Source organism: Taeniopygia guttata, chromosome 1 (genome assembly GCF_048771995.1).
Source record: "Taeniopygia guttata chromosome 1, bTaeGut7.mat, whole genome shotgun sequence".
Classification (NCBI taxonomy): Eukaryota; Metazoa; Chordata; class Aves; order Passeriformes; family Estrildidae; genus Taeniopygia; species Taeniopygia guttata.
Window position 1 is genome coordinate 102,594,536 of NC_133024.1, and position 25,349 is coordinate 102,619,884.

General features: G+C 39.0%; 1 protein-coding gene across 1 annotated transcript in view; it reads left to right on the plus strand.

Moving 5' to 3' along the window:
* The window catches only part of PDK3 (pyruvate dehydrogenase kinase 3), a 50,186-nt gene extending 25,211 nt beyond the window's left edge, over positions 1 to 24,975 (plus strand). Inside the window, exons 4-11 of the mRNA XM_002195353.7 lie at positions 7,415 to 7,599; positions 9,682 to 9,771; positions 12,978 to 13,055; positions 15,164 to 15,240; positions 16,394 to 16,495; positions 17,079 to 17,189; positions 22,098 to 22,211; positions 23,249 to 24,975. Of these exons, the coding sequence (XP_002195389.2) occupies positions 7,415 to 7,599; positions 9,682 to 9,771; positions 12,978 to 13,055; positions 15,164 to 15,240; positions 16,394 to 16,495; positions 17,079 to 17,189; positions 22,098 to 22,211; positions 23,249 to 23,392 (901 nt within the window). The 3' untranslated portion in view covers positions 23,393 to 24,975. The remainder of the gene's footprint in view (positions 1 to 7,414; positions 7,600 to 9,681; positions 9,772 to 12,977; positions 13,056 to 15,163; positions 15,241 to 16,393; positions 16,496 to 17,078; positions 17,190 to 22,097; positions 22,212 to 23,248) is intronic.
* Positions 24,976 to 25,349: the final 374 nt, after the last annotated feature.

Genomic DNA, 25,349 nt, shown 5'->3' on the forward strand with positions numbered 1-25,349 from the left:
TTGTAAGTTAGAATATGTATGGCAAAAGATAAAATTGTAATCTGGAGTAGAATGTAGGTATCTAAGTGCTTTTGAACAGTATATTTTGTATTTATGCAGACTGGTAGTTTAAGAAATGGCATTAAATGCTTCCTTCAAGGCTGTATTGAGAAAACAACCTGGATGGAGACTATATTTGTGTATCAGATACCTAAGACGAAAATGTAATTTTAGTATACATTGAGCTTAGTGCTCTGTTGTGTATAAAGTATGTTAATACATTAATAGTTTGATTTTTCCCCCCCCCCAGTTTGAAAGCATTCTAATGTGTCAGTCATTGTTTTAATCTAAAAGCTTTTTTAATGGACTTCAGTTAGTGGTATTCACCTACCTCACTGAATAACATTACTTGAAAAGAAAGGAAAACTTAGCCAATTTTCTTCATCAACAAAATTATATCAAAATTACCATTAGAATATTTCCTTGAAATGTGTATGTATAAAACAGAGAAGAACCCCACATATGAGAACAGCAGGTGCAACATATGCATCAGAGGCTTGAAAACAAAACAGTGAAAACACACACGCACACCTGTCCAACAGTCAGGTCTGTTGCTACCCTGTACCTATAGCAGTCAACTTTGTTTCAGGATATTACTTGTTGCAGGTTTTTTGTTTCATTAATTAGCTTTCTTAGGGTAGTTTGTCTTTTGGATTTATTTTTAACCTCTAAAATCCTGCATGATCAAGCAGTGCTTTATAGAGAGTTTCATAGCACATCTTGCTCTGTATGTGCACCATGTGGCCTGTGTTGTGCAAAAATGGTGTTTTGCCTTCAGCAAACTTCATATACATAAATTGTGTTGTTACATTAGGTTAAATTAGGGCTTTGGGAGGTGCTGCATTCAAATGTTGTGCACTTTTGGTTGTGAGCGTGTTATCTGAGATCTTGACACTTTAGCTTTTGTGTTTCAACCAATACATGTAGGAGAAGCTCAAGTGCAGGAGTACGAAGTTCCCTGCATGGCAGAACTGTAGAAGGAGCTATATGGAGTAAAAACTGCCTGAATTGTAGTGCTATTGAACAAGGGGAAAGTAACCATTTACTCAGAGTGAGTACTGTGCTGGAATGCTGCCTGCAGTTCTGGGTACTGCCTTTCAAGAAATTAAAACACTCATGGACAGCACTGATGTGAAAGGAACAAGATCACCTCTGAGTAATGCTGAAGGCATTTGTCTAGAGTGGCAAAAAAAAAGATACTGGAGTCATTGGAAGTCTGCGTGTGCCAAAAAAATAAGGTCACTGTAATAAAGGATAATTTGTTGCTCTAACTGAAGAACTGGAGAGTTAAAAAATGCCTAGTTTTTATTAAATTTGAGAATGTGTGCAGGGCAAAAAGTAAAGATTGTAATATTAATGGGAACAGACTGAAGGCTATAGAGCATCCATTTTAAAAGCTTATATAAATAGATTTAGTGGCATTCTAGGCATGTATATTCTATAGAGGATAAATCAAATCAATTTTTCAACCACCTCTAGCTGTCACATTTTGTGATTCTGTAGTTACTGTTTGCTGATGGCACAGGAATTTCTGTTTGTGACTAGTTTATCAGCAGGCTTTCCTTTATGGGGTTAAGTTACCAAAACTTAGGTGTCTGTTGCCCTTTGAGATGGCATGAGCTGTCCTAAAGACCTGAGTGAGCTTGGCAAATGTAACACAGGTCCTTTTAAGCCTGTAATGTCCTGGATATGTGGGTTAAGGCAAGGTGGTCTTGTAACTTCTGAAACCATCTTTGGTGTTCTCTGTTTAGGTAGCTGAATTTCAGCTTTTTATGAGCTTCAGAGGGTCAAGGTAGATCACAGTATAATAAATAAAGGCTAATGAGTAGTTCTCTTGGAGATGTAGCTTTAATCTCATAATTAACACATGAATTATCTGATGTTGCCATATGGATATGGCATTCTTGATACTGTTTCATGGGAACTGCAAATATTGCTTGTGATGCTCTATATGAGTATGGTAGAACAAATATTTCATAATGAAGCAAATATCAATATCATTTAGGATAACTGTTTGTTAACAGGTTTGAAATCTTGCAATTATTCTATTCTGTGTAATTAAGTACATAAAATAAGGATGCATGGAATTTATTGCTATTACTGAGGTGAAATTCAGCTAGGGTCTTTGATAGTAAGAGTTGTCTTCTATACTGCATTTGACCTTTGAAAAGAGATTAAAAATGTATTATCTGATTAAACAGCAGATTAGTTCTTTTTGGCAGTATTGGATAGACTATCTAAGATTAGAAATCAAATTTACCTTCCTGCTCTGGGATGTCATCTGTTCCTAACTTAGTGACGGCTATGCCATTTAATTGCATATTGAACTGTAATTAGACTTTTAAAAATATTCTTTCCAAACTACATCTTTCAAAAATGCTCTTAACTATGTCCATATTTATCTTATGATAATACAGATAAATCGAACAAATTTATCAACTCCTGTGTCAGTATTCCATGTTGCTGCTATCTAGCCCTATCCTGTTTTTATGTCTGGTGGTCAGAAGTGCATCAGTATGATCAGAAATATCAGGAATGCTGCTTTTGAGTGGGGAAAGCACCCACATTTGAGTTAAATCACATTTGCATAAAAGTTTTCTGTTCTTTCCTGATTGTATGTGCCATTACATATGGAATTTGAGCCTTTATCTAGGACTTTAAGTCCTAGAAGACATTTTATTTAAGTGTCTTTAGGAATGCATAAATATGAATAGTTCTTTAACCAGATTGGTTTGCTTAAAGAAAAACATCGAAGATTACAAGGTATGTCTGGTCCTTTGGACCAGAGCCCTTTTTGCAGGCAGTATCTGTGGGGTACCTCTGCTCTTGCCAAGAGCAGCCTATAACAAGGGGCTGGAGCAGCTTCATCTCTTGGCTCCTTTCCACTGTGCTGTTCCTGTGTGGAACATGCTTTAGAACAGCACACTTTACATGTGAATGTTAGCAGGTATATGGCTCATAGTACAGAAGACGCAGCCTTTCATCCTTTAGTCACTGAATGCCCATCCTTGTCCGAGGCTTGTGGGATATCAGGTGATTTAGGCATTTCATGGTGGCTCCATCTCTTCTCCCTTAACTAGAGTCACAGGATGTGAGTCTTGCCCAGGTAGAAGTGCCTTTGTTCCAGTACCATCCCAGCAGCTTCTCTTTGGAACTGAACATGCTCCATGCCTGTCCGCTTCAGACACTCAAAAAACATGAAGAATAACAGAGCAGTTGATTTTTAGAAATTAAAGAGTGCTTTGTTTGACTTCCTGTCAGCTAAGGTGGACTTCAGTTTCTGCTCTGGCTACTCAGGGTAACAGTAGCAGAGGAGAGAAGGAGAGTTAAACTGATCATTCATGGAGGTTGGATATCCACAGATGTGCTCTCTCAATGTTGGCAGTAGTTCTTCAATTACTGTTTTCTAAAATGGTGCAATGCTTTTATCAGTTGAACAGAAAACTGTTCCCTGACTATTTGTGGTTTTATCGCTGCTTGTCTGGGGAGCCTGCTGTGGTATTCTCAGAGTTAGGGCTCTCTTTCTGGGGAAACCAGTTTTTGTATTAATGTTATGGTATTATAGATGTCATCCTTGTACTGGCACGGCTGTGTGTGAGGCCACACAGTGAAGTGAATTGGGAAATGGATGTAGTAGAATAGCCCACTTTGAGCTCTGTGGTCCCCACACTGTTAGTGTGTGGCCAACAAAGGCAGCAGTGCCCCTGCAATGGAGAGGGTGAGTGGTTATAGGAGTTGGTGCAGAGACAAAACTAAAGCTGATGTTTTTCAGACTGGCCGAGCTTCTCTCTGCTCCTCGTGTATTAATTGGGCAAATGGATGTTCATGAGTTTTACCTTTTTGTGAATGTTGGACAAAATCCTTTGAAGAGATTTTTTTCCATTGGCATTGTTCTAATGAAGCGTTCCAAAGTGTTTCAGTTTTTCTATTGCCTTCTCTTGGTTAGCAGACTTTATGAAGCCTCACTGCAGCATTGCCACATTGCTGTCACTGTCAGTAGTATGGGCATTTGTCAAATGGTAGGTTACTTTTACCTTTTTGATAACACAAGTACCTTTTTTAGCTGTAGAGGGGTCAAGTGGAAGTTTTTCTGCAGTTCTGCCAAACAGTGTGATAACAGGAGCCCTTAGATAAGGTGTCCACACATGGTGAAGGGTGCAAGCAGGCAGAAGTTTTGGAAATTTCCCAAGATGTCACTATCCAGTAAACACACAGAGGCTGAAGCTGTATTTCAAAAATTGAAGGGTTTGTAAAACATGCTGTTCACATGTGCTCTCAAAGGACACTTAGTGCAGCCTCTACACCCCCGAGTTTCTCTGCTGGTCTTTCTCTTTGTGGCCCTCTCAAGGGAGGGTGTGCAGGGGAGTGTCCTGGAGCTGGGAGCCACTGAGGCCATCAGCTGCCAGCATGTTGGAGATAACATGCACAAGGAACTTGGTAAACAAGAACCTTTCTTTCTGCAGCATTGCAGTTAAAACAGTGGTTCTGTAAGCAGTTTGAGCTAAGTAAATATTGGAGTACATCTGATTAAGAAGCTGCTGTTTTGTTACTTTTATGTAATGTGAAATGCTACTTTAATTAGTTTTGAACTTTGGAAGTAGATATACTTTGTAGTGGAGAAATATTTCAGATTGTGAACTTTTACCTCTCTTTCTTGTGATATTCATCTGCCAGTTAGCACTGATTCAAAAAAGAGCAGCCATTGAGAAAAACCTCAGATTATTGCATGTGTTGCATTTAAAAGGGTTTTTACTCATCACTTTTGTAGTTTTCATCTTTCAGGTAACATTATCCATAAGAGACACTAAAAAAATTCCCATTTTCTTTATATTGACTTTCTTATCCTTGTTTTCTTGTACTGTAATGATAGATCAAAACAATAATATATACAGGTTATTAGGAAGTTAATTAATGAATGTCACAACATGAGTTATTTCCTGTATTAGCAGAATTTTTTAGCCTTCATTTATTTAACAACTGTGGTAATGCCTTAAGTATTCTTCTGTTAACGCAGAAACTATTGAAACTCACTTAACAAAAGTAGCTTCTTACTAAGAATTATTTATCTGTCAAACCAACTGCATTATTTATTCTTTGTGGTTTTGAAAATACACAGAATTGTGGACAAAAAATGTAATTGGTAAAAGAATTTTCAGAGCTGTTCTGGAGTATTCCTAGTTAATCCTGTAAACAGTTTAAAAATTCCTTGGTATGGTCTCCCACAGTTTGAGTACAGTAAAAGCTTTGTGGCTTTCAGGGGTGTAGCAGGTAGAGGGAGTAAGGAATGAGTGTTAAGACTAAGGAGATGTGTTCCGATTTCTGCTACTTTGAAATGTGCCTGTATTCCTCTTGTGTTTGCTCCTTTAAAAGCATCTGCTTAATGGAAACACTGAGTGAACTCAGTTATCTTGGAAGATGGAACAGGAGGTTTGTCAAATCAGTGCAACAGCGAGGCATTCCTTTATTATATATTTAGTTTTATGCTGACTAAGCTCCAGCTATGATTTTGCTGATCTGCAGCAGATAAACCTAAGCCCTTTGCCCTTTGGCATGCTCTGTGCATTTAAGCACTTTTGTAGTGGGATATCAGTGAACAACTTGCCCTCTTGGCATCAGGTATATATTTTGGTTAGTGAAGATATTTGAAAGCAAATAGCAGAGCAAACAACAGTTAGGAGGGAGTGTTGTCAGTTGTGTTTCAGATGTGACTGGAAATGTTGCTTCCAGCCCTGCCCTTCGCTAGGGCCTTGTTGCTCAGAAACAGAGAAGCAGAACAAGAACAGCCAGGCTCTGACATCACCTCTCAGACGTAACAGATCACACAGTCAAGACTCAATAAACACATAAGGTCTATAAACCTTTTAAGCATTAAATGTTCTAAGCTGCCCAGTCAGCAAGACTGGTAAGAGAACAGTCATTCTGTACTGTGATAGGATTTAGAATGGGGAATTAGGCAGTTAAAACTTCCCTTTTTTTTATGCAACAGAGCAGTGTTGAAAGACTGCTGAATTGTTTGTTAACACACAGGCAAAAACTGGTAGCCAGACTTAGGATCAGGAAAAAACTAGTAAAAAAGGATCCTCCATTCCTTTGCAACTGGCAGTGTAGGATGGGAGAAATTATCTTAAAAGTGTATCACTTGTTAAAAATTATATAAAAAAAAATTACTGTCTTGATTAAGTGGTGCTGAAAAGGAAGAAAACATCCAATTTAAATGTTGTGACCAATGACTGGTCTTTTTTTCTTCTTGTGCTCTTTGTTATTTCCCTTGCTCATTTGCAGGGGGATTGGACCGGATGACCTTTCAGTGATTTCCATGATTCTTTCATTAGCTGGTGTATATTCTACTTTTGATAAAAGTAATGAATATATTTATTTTCAATAGTCATTATAAAACTACAAAGAATGTTCTGGTGATGTTTTTTGGAAAAGGATCTGTAGAGTTGCAGATGCAGGCATAATTGAACAAGTCTTTCAGCTTTGCTTTCTTTGGAAAGCTGCATTTCACCGTTTGTACTTTCTATAACAGCATTATATAAACATCGTGGTGTTAACATTAATTTAATATTGGAGAATGTAGCAGAATTAAGTAGTACTGATTTTCCACGTTTCTGCTTTAGAAAGCTATTAATAATTGATATTTCAAGTATGTGTGGGTTTGCATATGGGGGAAGAAAGGATGAACACATTGAAGATCATAGGTGTTGAGCAGCCTTGGCAGGAGAAACAATAATCCTCCAAGCTGTTTCAAAGGAAATGCTTGTTAAAAGCAACGGGAGTGTTATCTAAAAGTTGCCGAGCTCTGTTGTATTCACTCTGCCATCCAGTGGTGTCAGAGGAAACTGAACAGGAGTCACACAATTACCTGTCCTGAGATTCTAACTCAGCCTGAGAGATGCCACATTGAAGGAAGTGCATTCAGAGTTCACTGCATGGGGTGAGGTGTTGGGAAGAAAACACAAATTTTTCTAAGGAAATCATAAAGGGTGGTCAGGTTTTTTTCCCTGAGTTTCATTTCCAGTCTCTCAGCTACTGTTAGGAGTTTTACGGGATGACAGTTATGGTAGTGCATATGATTGTGGTGAAAGAGAATCTTTTGCTATCCATCAGTGTTGAAGAGAGATTGATTTAATTTCAAGGAATATTTGTGGGAGGAATAACTTGATTTGGGGCTCTAAATGTTTCACAGGTCTTGTGAGTGGGAGGTTGATCAAATACTTCTCTTCAAATAGGCTTGTTTAGGTACTATATTTTCGTATTTTCCCTCTGGTATTTTGTTCTTGACTGGGAGGCACAGTAAACAGATAATGTGGTTATGCTGTTGCTGAGTGTAATTTTATTTCTAACAATCTGTTTCTAATTTTGTTTCCTCCAGCTTTTTAGATGTTTTAATTAAAGTCAGGAACAGACACAATGATGTGGTTCCAACCATGGCACAAGGGGTGATTGAATACAAGGAAAAATATGGCTTTGATCCATTTGTTAGCAGTAACATCCAGTATTTTCTAGATAGATTCTACACCAACCGCATCTCTTTCCGTATGCTTATTAACCAACACAGTAAGTAATTGCTTTTCTCTTGCTTGAAAACTCAATTATTGCTTGTAAATCTGAAGATGAAGCTTTGTTTTGTATTTTTTTTTCCTTACTCATGACTATTTTATGCTAATCATGGCAAAAGAGATACTGGCAACTGGTTAATTTGGTACTTTGCAATGCTTAGAAATGCATCCAAAACACCAGTGTGCTTTCTTTTAGTCAGTCTTTGTTAGTGTGGCTGTTGCTTTTTAGTCTTGGTGGCTGAGGTGGCTTGTGAAGTGATACATAAAGTATTTTTAGGTAGTAGTAGAGTAGCTGTATCTTCCTGCTCACAAAGCTTTCAACGTAGTTTGTAGAGCTCATATTTATTTCATAACGAAATGCAGAGATGCCATAAATTTTGTATAGGTTAGGTACTATATGTACTGGTTTTTCCAGCAAGTTGTCTAGACTTTCTTGCCTTCTAAAGAGGTTGAGTATTTCTAAGTGAAGTTTTAAATGATATCTCTTGTCTTCCCTTATGTCCTATTTCCTATTTATGGATAAATGCTGGAATTAGTCATCCTTTGTCATTAGATTCTGTTTCATTTGTTGTTACTAATAAACTCACTTTTTATATTCGTATTACAGAGTGAAGGGAGTTACTTGCACAGCTCCTATTAACCAGTATGTGCAACCATGCAGAAAGTGATCTGTGTAAAGTTAAGGACAGTCTTCTGATCTGTTTTAGTGTGTCTTGTGCCTTTTAGCTCTAGAGCTTCATTCTCTGCTCAGTGTTCTGCTTTTCTGAGCTCTTAGAAATTGTTGTATGCTACAGATAATGCAGATGGTGGAGTATGAGGTGTTTTACTACAAGTTGTGTGTCTTTCCAGCAACCTTTCATGTGACTAACAAATGCCTTGCTGTGTGTGTATAGATAACTTGAATGTGGCAAAGCATAGAAAATGAGATAAATGTACAGCTTTTTCTTTACTTGCACCTGGGCAGAGAAGTGACAGACATAAAACCTAGTTAAAAGGCTTTCAAAGAAGAGTTCTAGCAATAGAGTACAGACATTGTCCTAATATAATTCTTGGGCTGAGTGCTAGCATAATTTGCAGTAATCTTAAAATATTAAACTTGATTCATTGAACTGAACTAGCTTTTCCTATGGGTTCTCCTCTTTAACTGGTTGGAGCTTAAAACTGCTTGTAGATGCTTAAAGCTCAGTTAACCTTGTATAATGTCTGTGTGTTAGCAGTGTTAGTGGTCTGTCTCTGATGGCAAATACTAATCTTGAAGCACTGAAGAGAAAGCTAATTGGAATGCAGAATGCAAATGCAGGTTTTTGCATAGTTTGCATTTAGTTCCTACATTCCTGTCAGACTGTTTCCTACAGAACTGTTCTGCAGGACACAGTGCCCAGTGTGTGAGCTTGCTGTGCCCAGGGTAGGAAAAGCTTTCAGATCTAGACTTTTGCTCACCTCATGCTGCACCTGCTTCATGTCAGAGCTCATTAACTTGCAGAAAATCACTCTTGAAATAAAGTACAAAGCCTTTCTACTTCTCTGGGAGTCTTCTTTAAACTCTTGGTGAAGGGTCTGGTGAGTACCAGACCCTTGTACAAAGAGGGAGTGGGGATCATACTGCTGAGATCCAGGGAGAAAGTCGAGTGAGTGAGACCTCTGTGACAGCTGTGAAATTGCAGCTTAGGTGAGTGTAAAAGGCTTCTAATGATGCCTTACAGTTCCACAGTCCTTTTTACTGTAATGTTTTCATTATTGTGAGTGCTTCTGTTCTGACATAATGGTATGAATGAAGTGTTTTATGTTCTAATTTTACCTAATTTTTGGTAATCTGCTTTGAGATGTAGGTTTTTACCTTAACCCTCCTATGAATTCTGCTTTAACTAGTCTTAACTGTAAAAACTGAAAATAAAAAAAAAGGAGGGAAGATGAGCAGTTAGACAAGTAGTCTTCTTAAATGAGGATTCTGACAATTTACTGGAGTATCTTTTTACAAAATGATGCAACATCCAGTAAATCTCAGATACCATCAGATTCAAACTTTCTGGCCTGCCTCGAGGGTAATAAATAATTTGCTATGATTTCTTTTTTATTTTAGCACTTCTGTTTGGTGGAGATATTAATCCTGCTCATCCCAAACATATTGGAAGTATTGATCCTAATTGTGATGTGACAGAGGTGGTTAAAGGTAAGATGAAGTTAATATTTTTGTTACTGAAATCCCCTAACTTAAAATATTCAGATATATTTTATTGAGAAAGAAGAAACTGAAGGTGATTTAAGTCCATTTATTCTTTTCTTATTTTATTAAAGAAAAGTTCTGCTTACAATAAAGCCCTGGGCTTATTGAGACTTTCTAATGTCTTCATCCTTGAGAAGAGAGAAACTTTTGGTCTGTTACCAGAACTAAGAAAGCAATTTGATTTTTAATTGCTTTAGTCTGTGCTTTTAAATATCAGATGAAGTGTCTAAATGTTTTGATAAACTTCAGATGTTTTCTTCCTGAAATACTTAGAAGCAGGTTCTCATGTACTGCTTTTGTATCACATGATGGTATTACAGAAACTGAGAGTAAGTGAAATTTCCATTTTGTTTAGTTTTGTTTAGCTAGGCCTTTTAGTAAAATGTCTTCAGGTGTGCAGGTGTCCCAGTGAAACTCCACATTGCTCTGTCATCTGATCATAGCACAGCCTGTTCTGTCTCTTGCAGAAGACATGGATGTGATGGTTGTACCTGACTGATCTGGCACAGTCACACTGAAAGCCCTGTTTGCTCTGTGTTGTGAATATTTACATGCTTTCAGAATGTTAGCAAGGGAACATGAGGCAATGCTGCCTGCTTCAAGAACATCTCCATGGGAGGTTTGCACTCTGAGTTGTGTCTATTTGCAAATGCAGGTGCTGCTGTAGGAGAGAATTCTAGGCTCTGTCCTTTGCTGCTCTTTGTGCAGCTGCAAAAGGGCATAGAATGTTTCTCCCCTTCACTTTCTCTCAGCCTTTGGTGAAGTGAGAGGGAAACCTTTCTTATCTTAAAGTCTGACCTGTATGATAGCTCACTTTGTAGTGCTTTTTACCACTCTCTTACAGCTTTTTTTCTAGCCCTTGTGGCCTTTTTTCAGCATTTTTTTTTTCTTTTGATTGACCTTATTCCACTTTGGCATCAGCATTTTATATGTAAACAACTGTGTTGTTTATTTAGCTTTGCCTTCTAATAGCAATATTTGGATAGATTTTGATCATCAGATTCACAGTTGCTGCCTTGGACAGGGGAGTGCATAGTGTCAGAAGGTGCTCAGTCCAGTCAGACAGGTAGCTAAAATAGCTAAAATAGATCATACACAGCACTGACCAAACAGTGTCCAGTGTTGCCTTTCAAAGAAACAAAATGGCCTTAAAGACAGGGTCTGTGTAGTCCTGTCAAGGAGTCAAGGTGATTGAGGCCTTTTCCTTGTAGAATTGGTGGAGGGATTAATTTATGTTCTGTATGCTGTCCAATTTATGTTCTGTATGCTACCCCAAATGTTCTGGTTCACAGGCAGCATTCTGAGCAGTTTTATTTTGGTACTGTGTCTGGCAGCCATAAGCCCTGTATGCCCTTCAAACAATGTAGAAATTATTTAAACAGCCACATCTTGCTTCGAGCAGCTACACCAGGTGTTGTGTTTGTGCTGCCTGAGGTGGTGTTCTCTGTCTCGCTGGCTGTCCTGCAACAAGTCTTTTGAGCTGACAGTGAATTCAGGTTTTTTTCTGGAGCCAGGATTTTACATTTACCAGTAGATCCCTCACTGCTACTGCTGCTTAATCTCCATCCACACCATGAAGCATGCTTTGAACTTCACAGCCTCTTCCACAGTCTTAGGACTCTGCCAGAGAGTTGGCTTTTAGAGGAAGATTAAATGTTAGACTGCACTCAGCCTATTTGAGCCGGATTGGCTAAGCAACCAGTCAGAAATTTTTCAAATACAGAATTAAAGAATGGGTCAGGTTGGAAGGGAGCACAGCAAATCATGTGGTTCAACCTACCCCCCTGTTCAAGCAGGGCCACCCCAGAGCACGTGGCACAGGACTGTGCCCACCTGGTTCTTGAACATCTCCAGTGAAGGAGATTCCACACTCCCTGGGCAATCTGTGCCAGTGTTCAGTCACTGCACAGGGAAGAAATTCTTCCTCATGTTCAGGTGGAACTTCTTGTGCATCACTTTCTGCCTCTTGTCCTATTGCTCAGCATCACAGAAAAGAGTCTCCAAAAGGCTCCATCCTCTTGGCACCTCCTTCTCAGATACTTTTAGGCATCGATGAGGTCCCCTCTCAGTTTTTTCTTCTCAGGGCTGAACAGACTCAACTTCCTTAGTCTCTCTTTGTAAGAGAGATGCTCCAGTCCCTTAATGATATTTGTTGTGCTCCACTGGACCGACTCCAGGAACTCTGTGTCTGTCTTGTCCTGAGGAGCCCAGAACTGGACACAGCACTCCAGATTCATCTCCCTGGGGCTGGGTGGAGGGGCAGGATCCCCTCCCTGACCTGCTGGCAGGGCTCTCCCTGATGCACCCCAGGATCCCGTTGGCCCTCCTGGCCCCAGGGCACTGCTGGCCCATGGGCAGCTCATTGCCCACCAGGACCCCCAGGCCCTTCTCTGCAGAGCTGCTTTCCAGCAGGTCACCCCAGCCTGTGCTGGTGCCTGGGCTTGTCCTTCCCCAGTGCAGGGCCCTGCAGTTGCCTTTTCTGAATTTCAGGCCATTCCTCTGCCCATCTCTCCAGCCTGTCTCCCTTCTGAAGGGCTGCCCAGCTCTCGGGGGTATCGGCCACTCCTCCCAGCTCTGAGTCTTCAGTGAACTCGCTGAGGAGGCCTCTGCCCCAAGTCACTGATGAATAAGTTAAACAATATTGCTCGTATTGAACCTTAGGGGACATCTCTAGTGACAAAGGGTAACTTAAACTTTCTACCTGTGTTTCAAGCCTGATTTGGGCTATGGGGAGGTATTTTCAGGGGGAGTAATTTTTGGTTCAGTGGGAAGAAATTAAGACTCTTCTAGCTTTTCCCCCAAGAGACCTTGAAAATTAAGTATTAAATTGTCATCAGGAAATAAAAAATAAGTAGATTTTATGGTCAGCCGAAGATTACATCCTTCTAATTTTCAAGCCCTGAATAAGGAAGAAAAATAGCTTCCCTCCACTACTGTGCTTTTCTTTGTAGAGCTTTAGATAGTTTTCCCTTTCCTGACAACTGGGCTCTGAGTATAGAGAGGAAGAGGGGTTAGATTGGATACCAGCTTCATGCTTGTAAACTAGTGCTCAGAGTGAATGTTCTGTTTGTGGTCTTTCACAGGGAGGATGGACACTGCTGGTCATCGCTAGAAGATTTTGATAAATCAGTGTTTGTTCTGTTATTTTGTAGATGCTTATGAAACAGCTAAGATGTTATGTGAACAGTACTATACCGTGGCACCTGATCTGGAAATTGAAGAATTCAATGGTAATTATTAAATTAATGTAACTGATGTAAGAAAATGCATTTCTGGTATCTGTGATTTTTAGTTTTGTTATTTAATTGTAAGTTGTAGTTTGAACTAAGCAGTTACTTTTGTTCTAATATTTAAACATGAACACCTGAATTATTGTTTATTATAATGATATGTACTTCTTTATGTTGAATGCAGAGCTCAATCTTGCTAAATTCACTACTACTTTAAAGAAAATAATCCAAGACTTCTCATAACTGAGAAGGAAACTTCTGAACTTCTAACAGAACTGAAACTTGTTTCATTCTGAAGTAGGCTTATAAACCCATGAATTCCACTGGCTCTCTCAACACAGTGTAAGATGGCAAAATTGGAATTTTTAGTAGGTAGTTTATGCTTTAAATCCTATCACAAACCTCTCACATGAAAATCTGTTTCAAGTTGATTGCAGAGATGATAATTGGATGGCACAAAACTGATGAGACAGGCTGTGTCAGCATATTGACTGCTTTTTGTTCATTATTTTATTGACAAAAGGGAGCTTAGTTTTTTTAGTTAAAAAAATTTTCCTGAGTGATCCTATCCCATATTTTGGATTATAGCCAAACATAAGACTAACTTCCAAACTTCAGCAGAAGAATTGCAAAAGTCTCAGAAATAGGTAACACTCAATGGGAGAGTGTGATACTTGGAACGTGTGTTGCTCAAAGAACTACTGGGTAGTTTAGAAATATTTCTGTACACAAGGTACTACTGTCAGCAATGATGGATGCATTGTCACCCATCTCTCCCAAAACCAAAGGACCCGATGTTCCCCTGTTAAACTGAGTGATTCTAGAGAGAAAAGTACTGAGTGTTGCACCAGAGGAATCGATCAATGCAAAATTCATCTGAAGGCATAAGTAAAAAGATCCAACAGTAGAGAAAGCAAGTTGCTGGAGCTAAAAAAAAAAAAAAAAAAGTGAATAAAGAATCACATATTTCCATAAGATAAGCTTATTATCAGTATAGGGAAAGCAACTTTGCAAATTACCTTGCAAGAGCAACAATAACTCATTTTCTGTCTCTGTGCCTCAAACAAGTGTGAGTCAGTTTGCCTTGGTTTCAGTGAAGCATGAAGGAATGGGAGTATGGACTGACAAAATTAACAGAAAAAAATGTCAACTTGCCTTGCAGAGCATTGTTTTGGTCTTCTCATTTTCCTAGGAGTTTTCATTACCATGTCTCTTAAAACTGAGGGATTATTACAAGCCCTCAGTGCCAAAAGGAATGAAGTTGACTCCAGTCATGTTCTTTACGCATATTTATATCTTCCTGGAATTCATGAAGCAGACAGCTTGAGACTTCCCTTCAGTCTGAACTGCAGCTCAGTCTGACTCTCTGTAACTGCATAATTTAATGCCAGTAGATATTTGAATGTTCAGGGATGACTTCATCTTCAGCTCCAAAACTGTCCTGGGATGTATGAAATGCAGCTGTATAATTTCCTGCCCAATCAATCAGTGAGCACTCTGGCATTCAGACCTGTGCCAAGCCATGCCCCTCTGCTGAAACACTCACGGTGGGACAGCAGTGCACAAACAATTCAGTGATGGTTTGGAATATGCAAGCTGGGATATTGTTTGAAGTATATTTGAAAATTTTTGTGAATACTTACACAAAAATTTTGTGTGTTTTAATGAAGGGAAAATATGTAGTTGATTTTAGAATATTTAAACAGTGGGTTTTTCTTTAGTTTAAGGATCATTTTGTGCAACAAATATTATGCTTAAATAATATGTGAGCATGTGGACGTTTCCCACTTAATTAGGAATGTTTTCTTGGTTAGCATGCACTGTTGTATGAAACCAACCACTGCTTAGTGAAGTTTCATATCTAAACAAGGTCTGCTGACTGGATGGATTTGAAGATCATAATTATAATGTGTTCTTTCAGGTGATAGCAGTGACTAAAATGTATGTTTTTACTTCATGGAACTAATTTCGCACTGGGAAAATTAGAACATGCTTACGTACTTGTCTGTGCCTACAGGTTCGTGTTACTCTGGTAAATAGCAATGCTACAAAATATTGTTGTGAAGAAAAATGATCTGACATTTTTATTTCTGTTTTTTTTTTTTTAGCTAAAGCTCCCAACAAGCCTATTCAAGTAGTCTATGTACCTTCTCATTTGTTTCATATGTTATTTGAATTATTCAAGGTAGGTTGCACTTATTAATATTTGGGAGGGTTTTGTGGCCCTATTTCTGTTGAAATTGAGATTCCTTTCAGTTACAGCTCTTAAATGTTATTTCAGTTTTCCTTTTTTAAGCTTATTCTTAAGTTTCAAACACTCTTCAGTTGTTTAAGAGCCAGACTTGAACCCTTCTCTTATGACCCTTAAAAACTGCCTGGTTTCCCAATTTTCCTGTTGTGCTCTTTTATTTTGTTTTTTTTTTTTTTTTTAATTAACTTGGAACACTCATGACAGTCTAGCTTGCTTCTTTATTGCATATTTGAGGACTAGTTAGGATCAGTGTCTTTATTGTGAAAACAGGCCCTGTATCTTCAAATAGTGTAGATGACATGCTTTGTTTTGGTTTTGTGTTTTCTGAATAATTGGAACAAGAGTGCAAATGGAACATGTGAGACCTGTTACATAGTTTGAAAGAAGAGAGGAGGTCTCTAAGTGATGCGCTGAACCCCAGAAATTGAGAGGAAAATTTGTATTTGGCCAGAGAGAAACTTTTTCAAAGTACTGTTTTTTGGGGTTTGATTTCTGACATTTGTCAACTGTGTTCATTTAAGTCTTCTCCCATTTTGCCATTTAACATTAGTTTTGGAGCAGAACAGATGAGAATTTGTACAATATGTTTTTGGTACAAGTCATGAAACAGGCTCAAGTCAGTAAGTTGTAGCTGTAAAGAACTGGGCCTGGCACTAGAAACTGTTAACATGAAGTCAGACTGACAGATGGTAACTTATATGTGACCTAGGCTGAGAAAATCAAAACTAGCTTTCTGTGGTGAAATGTCACTGTTGGTGTGTGCATTATGGAGGTGAAGGATGTTCTCATCCTATGAATGTATTTACTGGATTTCACGCAGGACCAAAAAAACAAAAAAAAATTATTTTCTTTTCTCTGACTATATCAAATAAATAAAAGTTCTGTATAACAACTTATAATGTAAAAATTTATCTGGGCAATTCATTGACTTGATGGCGCTTGAACTTGTGTTAAATACAGGTTTTTCTATCTTGTACACAACTGTAGGACAAAGTAGATACTACAAAGTAAATTCAAGTTCTGACTTGTCAGAAAAATCTTATATGTTAAAATTAGAATCAAAGAGACTGTTTTCTTTTATCTTCAGAATTCAATGAGAGCTACAGTGGAATTGCATGAAGGTAAGAAAGAAGCCTATCCATCGATCAAAACCTTAGTCACTTTGGGGAAAGAAGATCTATCTATTAAGGTAAATGCCTAAAAACAATACACATTGCAAACCTGCTACATTTAGAGTAGAATGACTTTTAATTTGAAAAAGCAAATTAATTATTGTATCATCACCTACTTCATATTCATTAGAACAGAATATTTTCAGTTGGGAAGGACCTACAAGGAGCATCTTGGCCAACTCCCTGACCACTTCAGGGCTGACCAGTAGTCAAAGCATGTTTGTTTGGGGCAGTGTCCAAATGCATCTTGGTCACTGACAGATTTGAGCTATTGACCATCTCCAGGAAACCTGTTCTGCTTTCATCACCCTTCCCATACAGAAATGCTTCCTGATGTCCCCTCTAAACTTCCCCTGATGTTCTTTGAACTATTCCCACATGTCCTGTCACTGGATCCAGGGAGATGAGATCAGCACCTCCCTCCCAGTTCCCCTCCTCAGGAAGCTGTAGACCATGGCAAGGTCATTTCCCAGGCTTCTTTTCTCCGAGCCAAACAGCTCCTTTAGTTAATTTCTAAAGTAATTTAGATAATGCTTCTTGATGTTTTGTGGGTTTTGTTCAGAACCTAATGTTTAAAACTCTTCAATTTTCATTCCTTAGATAAGTGACCAAGGTGGAGGTGTACCTCTAAGAAAAATAGAGAGATTGTTTAACTACATGTACTCAACAGCACCCAGGCCCAGTCTGGAGCCCTCGAGGGCTGTGCCTTTGGTAAGTAATTGCAATATATATTTAAATGTCTCTTTGCACCACTCTGATTTTACATTTCCCTGTACTGCAATCTGCTGGATCAGGTTTTCCATTGAGGAAATGCTTTATCATGAGCAAGTCTTTCCAGGTACAACAGAAGAAAATGAATTCTGTTATCACTTAGTCTACAGAATAGAAAATTACTTTGCTTTGTCTTGACATTACATTCTTGGAAGCAAGCATAAAAAGCCTGCATAAGCACAGTATTTTCACAGGTTAATGGGCAGGATCATTAGTGCTATATTACTGAGCAGGTGAATGACCTAATGAGCTTCTCTTTGATATAAAAATTACTGTTAATCTAAGTTTTCTATATTTCTATAAACTGATTAAAAAGCTGGGCCACACTGCTCAGCACTTGAGAAGCACCTTCTGGCAATGCACAAGCTTATACTGAAACTTGAAGATAATTTTTGTCTAAGTTATGGACTGTAAAAACACATCAAAAAAACATTCCTAATCCTGTATGTGGTATGAACATATTTGGTATATTCCTATTTAATTGGAAATATCTTCTGTGATACTGCTTTCTCAGATGCATCAGGACCGTATTTCACATAAAAAAATACTTCCCCATAGTCTCCTTTAAGCAGGGAAATTATTTCAGTGTTGAATGTGTAGATTCTTTTAGCAAGCATGATTTAAAAAAAATTAAAATACTATTTCTAAATTGTTTTATTAAATTGCATATTGACTCATTGTGATAAAAATTGTGTAGCTGCTGTTCCACTTGACTGGTTTCGGTAAGTGGATTAATACAGATGCTGTATTTTGCCTCTTCTCATCTGTTTCTTCTGAGGCAATCCTTTTTCTCTAAGCCTGTTGAGAAGTTGATTCTCTAAGAAATTTCCTGTCCCTGCTTAGGAGCATTCTTACCTAGCGTGTTCCTGAGTAGTTGGGTTTTTTTCTCCCCTACTGATATTTCTGTGCTTCAAGTGCCTTCAGATGGATAATGGAATGTGGGGCAGAGTATGGAATCACAGGATTGGCAAGAATGGAAGTGACCTCCCAGGATCAAGTCCAGCCTTTGACCAGACACCCCCATGTGAATTAAACCACAGCACCAAGTGACACGTCCAGTTGTTTCCTGAATGCTTCTAGGGCTGGTGACTGACTCCAGTACTTCCCTGGCCAGCCACTTTCAATTCTTGACAATCCTTTCAGTGAAGAAATTACTCCTGATGTGCAACCTGAACATCCTTGGCACAGCTTGGGGCTGTTCCCTCTTGTCCCTCTCGTCCCTCTTGTGACTATTTTGGATATAAAATATTTAACAGTAAACTGAGGGTAAAATCAGTTCAGAGTGACTCAGAGGAAATAAATTTCTTCCTAGCTTATGAGCAGAAAGTCTTTATGTGCTGCCTTGGTCCACAGTGGGTACCATTGTGGCATGGCAGTGCATTGCACTGGGTTTGCTCCTTTGCACTGTGGGAGGTGTGAAACCCAGTCCTGTGTCTGCACTGACTTGGTACTGATCCTTCACATCTCCTACCTCTACAGCACATCTCAGTTTCAAACTTCTGCTTTTTCATAGGAAATCATCTTGAATGTGGCGAGAGGCAACAGGCCTTAATTCAAATATAAGCTTTTTTCTGTCACAAATGGTAGAATCTCTCTTGATGCATAATTTGCCTTTGTTCTGTCTCTCTTCTGATCAGCAATTTACCATATCAGTCTACAAGGATTTCCTGAAACTCGTTCTCAGGATAAACTTATACCTTGATTACCAGTTGTATTCACTGTTAAACTGAATGTTCCTTGTAGCTCTGATTGTAAAATGTGTTCATATTAGGACTGACACTATTCTTTCTTTTTTTTCAGTGCATCTCTATATTTACTTCCTCATCTTCAAAACTGCTTACTTTGATTCTGTGGCATTTATGCTTGGTGTTCTTCTGTATCCCATTTTCAGGTTTTATTTCCCTTTCCCAGTCTATGCCGCTGTAGTCAAACCTACAAAAGATCCCCCTCTCTTGCGAGTCTGGCAGCTTTTGCCCTGTGAGTCGGTCCAGTGCCTGCATAAGACTGAAAGTTGAGAAAAGTTGTTCAGTTCTGTTATTTATACGTGTGTGCAGAAAGAAGAAAGTCATAACTGTGAGTCTGTGCCAAATTTTGCCACCAACAGGAACAAGGACTTAGCAGTGAAGTTTGACATGTTATGTGTTATGGTCCAGATCCAGTTATAAAAACAATTATGCAGTGCTCTGTATGTCAGTCTGGAAATAAAAATCCTCCAGCAGAAAGGTTCCACATAAATCCTCTTTGATGTCCATACTAAAGGAGTTTCTTTAGTGCCAAAGACCAAACCACTAAAGAATTAGTGTTGAGAAGGTTGGTAGTGTCTCATCCTTGACTTAGGTAATATTCTAAGCTAAGTTGAGGTGAAGTGTAAATAGACATATTTTTCTGTTCTAACATTTTTTTCCTGTTGTTATATGATCCCCTGTCTAGTTTATGAAACATTCATGGAACGGGGCAGTGAAAGAGAGGTATCCTTATGTTGATTGGGGAAAATTTTTGCTCCCTGTCATTGCAAATGTTGTTTAAATCCTGCTGAGAAACCTTGTTACCATGGCAGCATTCAGATCCTAGCAGGTCTTAGGTTCATCTGCACTGCACATAGAGTACAGATTAAAACGCATGGTCATGTTTATTGATGGTAGGTTTTCTTAGTGATTTAATGGTTCTCTCTCTGACAGCATTTGTTTATAGCAGGAGAAACACGGCTTAAATTAGTTCTAATTAAAATCTGTCAATGCTGGTAACACAGAAATGCAAAAACTTCCTTTTTGTTTAATGCATACCATAACATTTAATGATAAATTTGCTTTTTCCTTTCCCAAAGCAGATGTGCCATCATGGACTGTTCTGTCCTCTAAGTCAAGTACAGATCTATGTAGTAAAAACCTCTTGTTAAATGTCTTTTGCAAAATAGACCCTTTGCAGGGCCAGGATTTAACAAAGTGCTCAACTGGGGTCTCTTGTCTCTGTAGTTGTTACAAGTTACCTGGTTTGGAAAACACCCTAAAGGCAGTGCACAGAGAGGCTGACAGGAAATATTTGAAAGAGGGCTGTATGAAATAATGACATGGGCTAGCACAGAGCATGAGGGAAGAGGAGACAAACAGAAGTTGGCTTTTAAGGAGGGGTGGTTCTGGAGTGAGGAAAGTTTTCAGTATTGTTTGATGCTGCCCTTTACTTGAGCTGATCCTTGGGGCATGGACTGTCCACAAGTTGACTTTTGGTCGCTGTGCTTTATAATTTCTCTTATATATTTATTATCCAGCCTCCAGGAAGAGAGGAGGTCAACTTTTGACCTTTTTTTAGTTATTTCTAAGACAGCCAAATAAATTTTTTAGAGGTTAAGAAAGAAATCTCTGAAGCTTCAAGGCCAGGTGTTTGAAAGTGATGCATATGTCTCTAGTGAGAGATGAAAGTTCTCTTTGAGAAATATAGAACATGATGTTGGGAAAAGTGTAGCGAAACAATTGTTTTGACTCTGTTAATGGACACTAATAGCTATGACAAGCAGTGTGAAAAGGGCATATTTGGCATTTCTGTGTCCTATTTTGCTCAAAAGAACTGAGTGAGCAACTGTAAACCAATTTAATACTAAATTTAGAATTCTGTAAAAACAAGGCAAAAATGGCCTAAAGATATTGTAGTAGATGACAGCAAGAGAATTTGTCATGGACACTGTAGTAGAAGTTCTTTAATGTTCACTTTTCCCTCAAGGGATTTCCTTTCAAGTGATGCCACATACTAGCTGTACATAATGCTTGCAAATTCTTCTTAACATTCTATTTTGTATCATTGTAGGCTTTTGTTTATAAAATTCAGGGCATATTTATTACTTTTCTGTCAAGTTGCTTTTGTAGAAATATCATTGTGGAATTAATTTATTGTTTTTCTGAAAGCTTCAAGTGTCTATTTTCTCTTGTAGTCCACCCATATTGCCTTGCCTTGTATATGTTTGGGGTTTTTTGGCATAACCAGCCACTGTGGTTCTCAGCACACAGCCAGTCATCTGAAAGAGTCACGTGTCATGCTTATTCCCTGGCTCCAGTGAGAGAGAATTGGAGGTTTTCTTACAACTTTTCTGACAAGAGAGGGTTGGAAGAGGTGCCATGTGATTGATCTTGTTGCAGGCATGGTTATGAATATCAGTTTTGTCAATTTAAAAGCTAAACTTTGTACCCATCAGGTCCATTATGCTTTGAAAATTGTGGGGGCTGTACTGTGTCTCAGTCCTCAGGAGATCTTTCAGTGCTGTGGAATCCTGATCTTTGTTAAACAGAGAGGATAATTTGCCTTGTATTAGTCTGTGTTCCTCTGCAGGACCCTGCTGCTCTCTGTGGCATCAGCAGTCACTTAATAGTGTGACCTAGATGAAGCGGACAAGAGTTGTCTTTGGCTTTCTTGTGTAGTCTGGAGACATTTGAGAGAATGATTGCAGGCTTGGGGAAGAAAAACTGTGCTGTCAGAACTCTGCTTTTTCCAAAGAAAGAATGCAGTACTACAGCAATGGTCCTCACAGTGAGGAAGCTGCGTAGGGCATCGGTTGCTTTGCTGGTTGCCAGCAGCATGTCTGGTGTGCTGCACCTACCTGCCTCTGAGAAATGGACAAGGGACTTCTACCAAAGGACTCAGCCCTTTTTGTACTAATAAGTAATGCACAAAAAAAAAGGAGTTTGCTCAAAAGGCTGAGTATGGGTAGAGTAGAAGCTGAGAAATAAAGGAAAGCTTCAAAAGTAATTTGATACAAATCTAATATTTAGCTGTCCTCTCTTTTGTAAGTTAATACAGAGTTTACTGTTGCATTTTTTTAACTTCTCATCATGTTTTTCCTTTTGTCTCTTGTTTTTGCAGGCTGGGTTTGGCTATGGATTGCCAATTTCTCGTCTGTATGCGAGGTACTTTCAAGGTGACCTTAAACTCTACTCAATGGAAGGTGTGGGTTCAGATGCTGTTATTTATTTGAAGGTATGAATGTCACCCTTTTATAAACTAGTAATGCAATGTAAGTTGTTTGTAACAGGTTCTTTTCACTCTTCAGCTGGTTTTCAAATTTCTTATTGCTATGTTTGACACTTTTACCTAAATCTGTTACATAAAATTGTAAACCCCAAGGTTTTATATAACAATCTGGCACCAATACTAGTTAACTTGCTGTGATTTTCCCTTTGTTGGATTGTTGTATTTTGTTAACCTGTCATAAGTGGTGAATCTTCCAAGAACTGTGATAAGAGATAATTTTGGTTCGTGCTTTTTGATTCTAATTTTTGGCCATAATAGAAATTATAAGAATATTGGCCAACTCCTGACTAGTAAATATGTTCTATTCTATGAAGTTCTTGATGCAATGAACTGTATCGATCCTGTTATCTTCTGGGACAGCCTAGGCTCAGGGGCTAAAGGGTGACACTGCTTGAATTCCATCAGAATTTAAAAGAACAGTGTATAGCTTGTGTAGGTTGTTGGCTTTGCACTGTCACTGTGCCCTGCTCTATATGGCAAATGAGCTGTGGACTCCTCTGCTTCTGATGGGTTTGATCCTCTGCATGTGTGTGTGGAGGAAAAGGGTCTGGCCTTTCTCAGAGGAAAAGGGTGGCCCAGGGCACTGAACTGGGTCAGCCCCCACACGTCAGTGTGCTGGCAGAGCCCAAGTGCCTTGGGGAGGGAAGTGTTGGAGTAGCTGTCTGCTTTATGTCAGTGACAAATCCCACTAAAATGTTTTGTGACCAAAAATCTTTTTCTTGCCATCTGTGTAGACACCACTCCCTGGAATGAAGGGAAGTATTTTTCAATGCTATTATTTTCTTTTAACTTTGACTGCAACTTTGAGTATAACTAGAGCTACTAGTCATAGCTCAAGTATTTTCAAAGTAGTGCTGTGACATGCAACACTGGGATAATTGTGACACTTGGGTACAGAAGTTGTAATTGTAGAACTCCCCAGAGTATCACCTTGCTCTTGTATCTCCATTGATAGCTAACCATTGTTTTTGTTTTTTTCATAGGCCCTTTCAAGTGAATCATTTGAAAGACTTCCTGTTTTTAATAAGTCAGCATGGCGGCACTACAAGACCACACCTGAAGCAGATGACTGGAGCAATCCTAGCAGTGAACCAAGGGATGCTTCTAAATACAAAGCTAATCGATAATTTGCCACCTTTTGTCTCTGTTGGAGATGACCTCTGCATTCAGTATAAAGTCTCTGCTTTGTTCCAAAATCCTTCAAACCACAGTAGCTAATTACTTCCAAAAAAAGACCTAATCAGGGCATTGAAATACTAAGAACAAAGTGATGATTGGGACTTGAAGGAAGGCACTGAGCACGTTTGGTATGTGAATCCTGTGTACTTCACCAGAATATGCTTGGTTGCTTCAGTCGTGCATTGACGTAAGGGATTGCACTGTGATTGCACTTAGGAACACGATGTTGTAACAAAAAGATACTATTTGAAGGGGCCAATTCTTATTCCAATGTAAGGATTGGTAGGATGTGCAGAATCCCTTAAAGTGGTGAATAGTATCTTGCACAGCAGTATGGTGTAAGAGAAAAAATCTGACGTAGTTAAACGTGTGCTTCATGCAGCATTTTGTATTGCACAGTGTCACCCCTAAGAGAAAATCCCTTTGAGCTCTTCTGATCTTATCTCTAGTGAGTTTATAAATGCATAGTTCTAAAAGGGTTGTGCAGCTTTAAATTGATGCTTTCTCCAAATTCCCAAACCCATTTGCCATGTGCATACAAAAGTTGTGTTGTTACAAGACGGTAGGACTTCCACTTCTTGGAATGCAACTTAATGATTTTCTTCACACAGAAATGCATTTCTGTGCATTTTTCCTTGTTTTGAGGAAAGCTCCTAAGCAGTTAGATCACTTCTTCATACAAGAAATTCTGTCAATACAGGGGCAGGGGGTAATTCAAGTTCCTATTTGCTTATCATTTTAGAGGAATTGGGGAGGGGAGAGAAATGCTGAGAGGCCAGACAGCCAGTCATACAAATGAATTTGCCTTAAGAGTGTTGGTTGCTTGAAACCTGATTAGTTTAAAACCTGTAAATAGTTTGCAAAGTTATTTATACATTCAATGTCTGACTACAGTCTGGTAATCTGAATTTGTAGTGTATATAAAGATGTGGTACACCAGCTTTTGGAACATGTCATTGGTCTAAGTACATGAACTGGAAATACAGTAGAAATGGGAGGGACAAAATGTGGCCAGTACCTGGTTAAAGTTAAAAAACATCAAAGACGAAAAATATACAAATATTTTCCCCTTAAACTTATTGTAAGGGTCATTGCTGACTACTAGAAAACTGTTCTTCACAAAGTCTTTGCCAAATGCTTTTTCTGATACTATGGCCTTTCAGAAAAAACAGTGAAACTTAGAAGCTCCGGTGATTACATTAGCCGTGGCAATAAAGGAGATGAGTTGTAAGCAGCTCTGATGCACCCTCAATTTCTCTTAGGTGTTTTGATATTTTTTGGAAAGCTAATAGAGATTTTAGCATGGAAAAGTGAACCTTGTTTACTGGAATTGTGGGGGAACTGTCCCTTTTGTCCTCCCAGTATTTATTTTTCTAAAGAACTGATATTAGGGAAATGCTGAGAAATTCCTAGGTATTTTAAAAAAAGAAAAAGAATCTTAGTTTGACTTAACAATAGTACTTTGCACTTCATAGCACATCTCATTGAAGGATTATAAAGTGCTTTGAGCAATAAACTCCATAGAGCCCCATTTCTGAGGAGTCCAAGTTCTTGCCTTGCCTGTTGCAGCGAGTTCCTGAGCGTGTGCGAGCAGTGGATGAGCTCCCAGGGCTCAGGTCCCGTGGGTGTTCCCACACACAGGGACTGGGATCAGGCCCGTGGGTGTTCCCACACACAGGGACTGGGATCAGGCCCGTGGGTGTTCCCACACGCAGGGACTGGGATCAGGCCCGTGGGTGTTCCCACACGCAGGGACTGGGATCAGGCCCGTGGGTGTTCCCACACGCAGGGACTGGGATCAGGCCCGTGGGTGTTCCCACACGCAGGGACTGGGATCAGGCCCGTGGGTGTTCCCACACACAGGGACTGGGATCAGGCCCGTGGGTGTTCCCACACACAGGGACT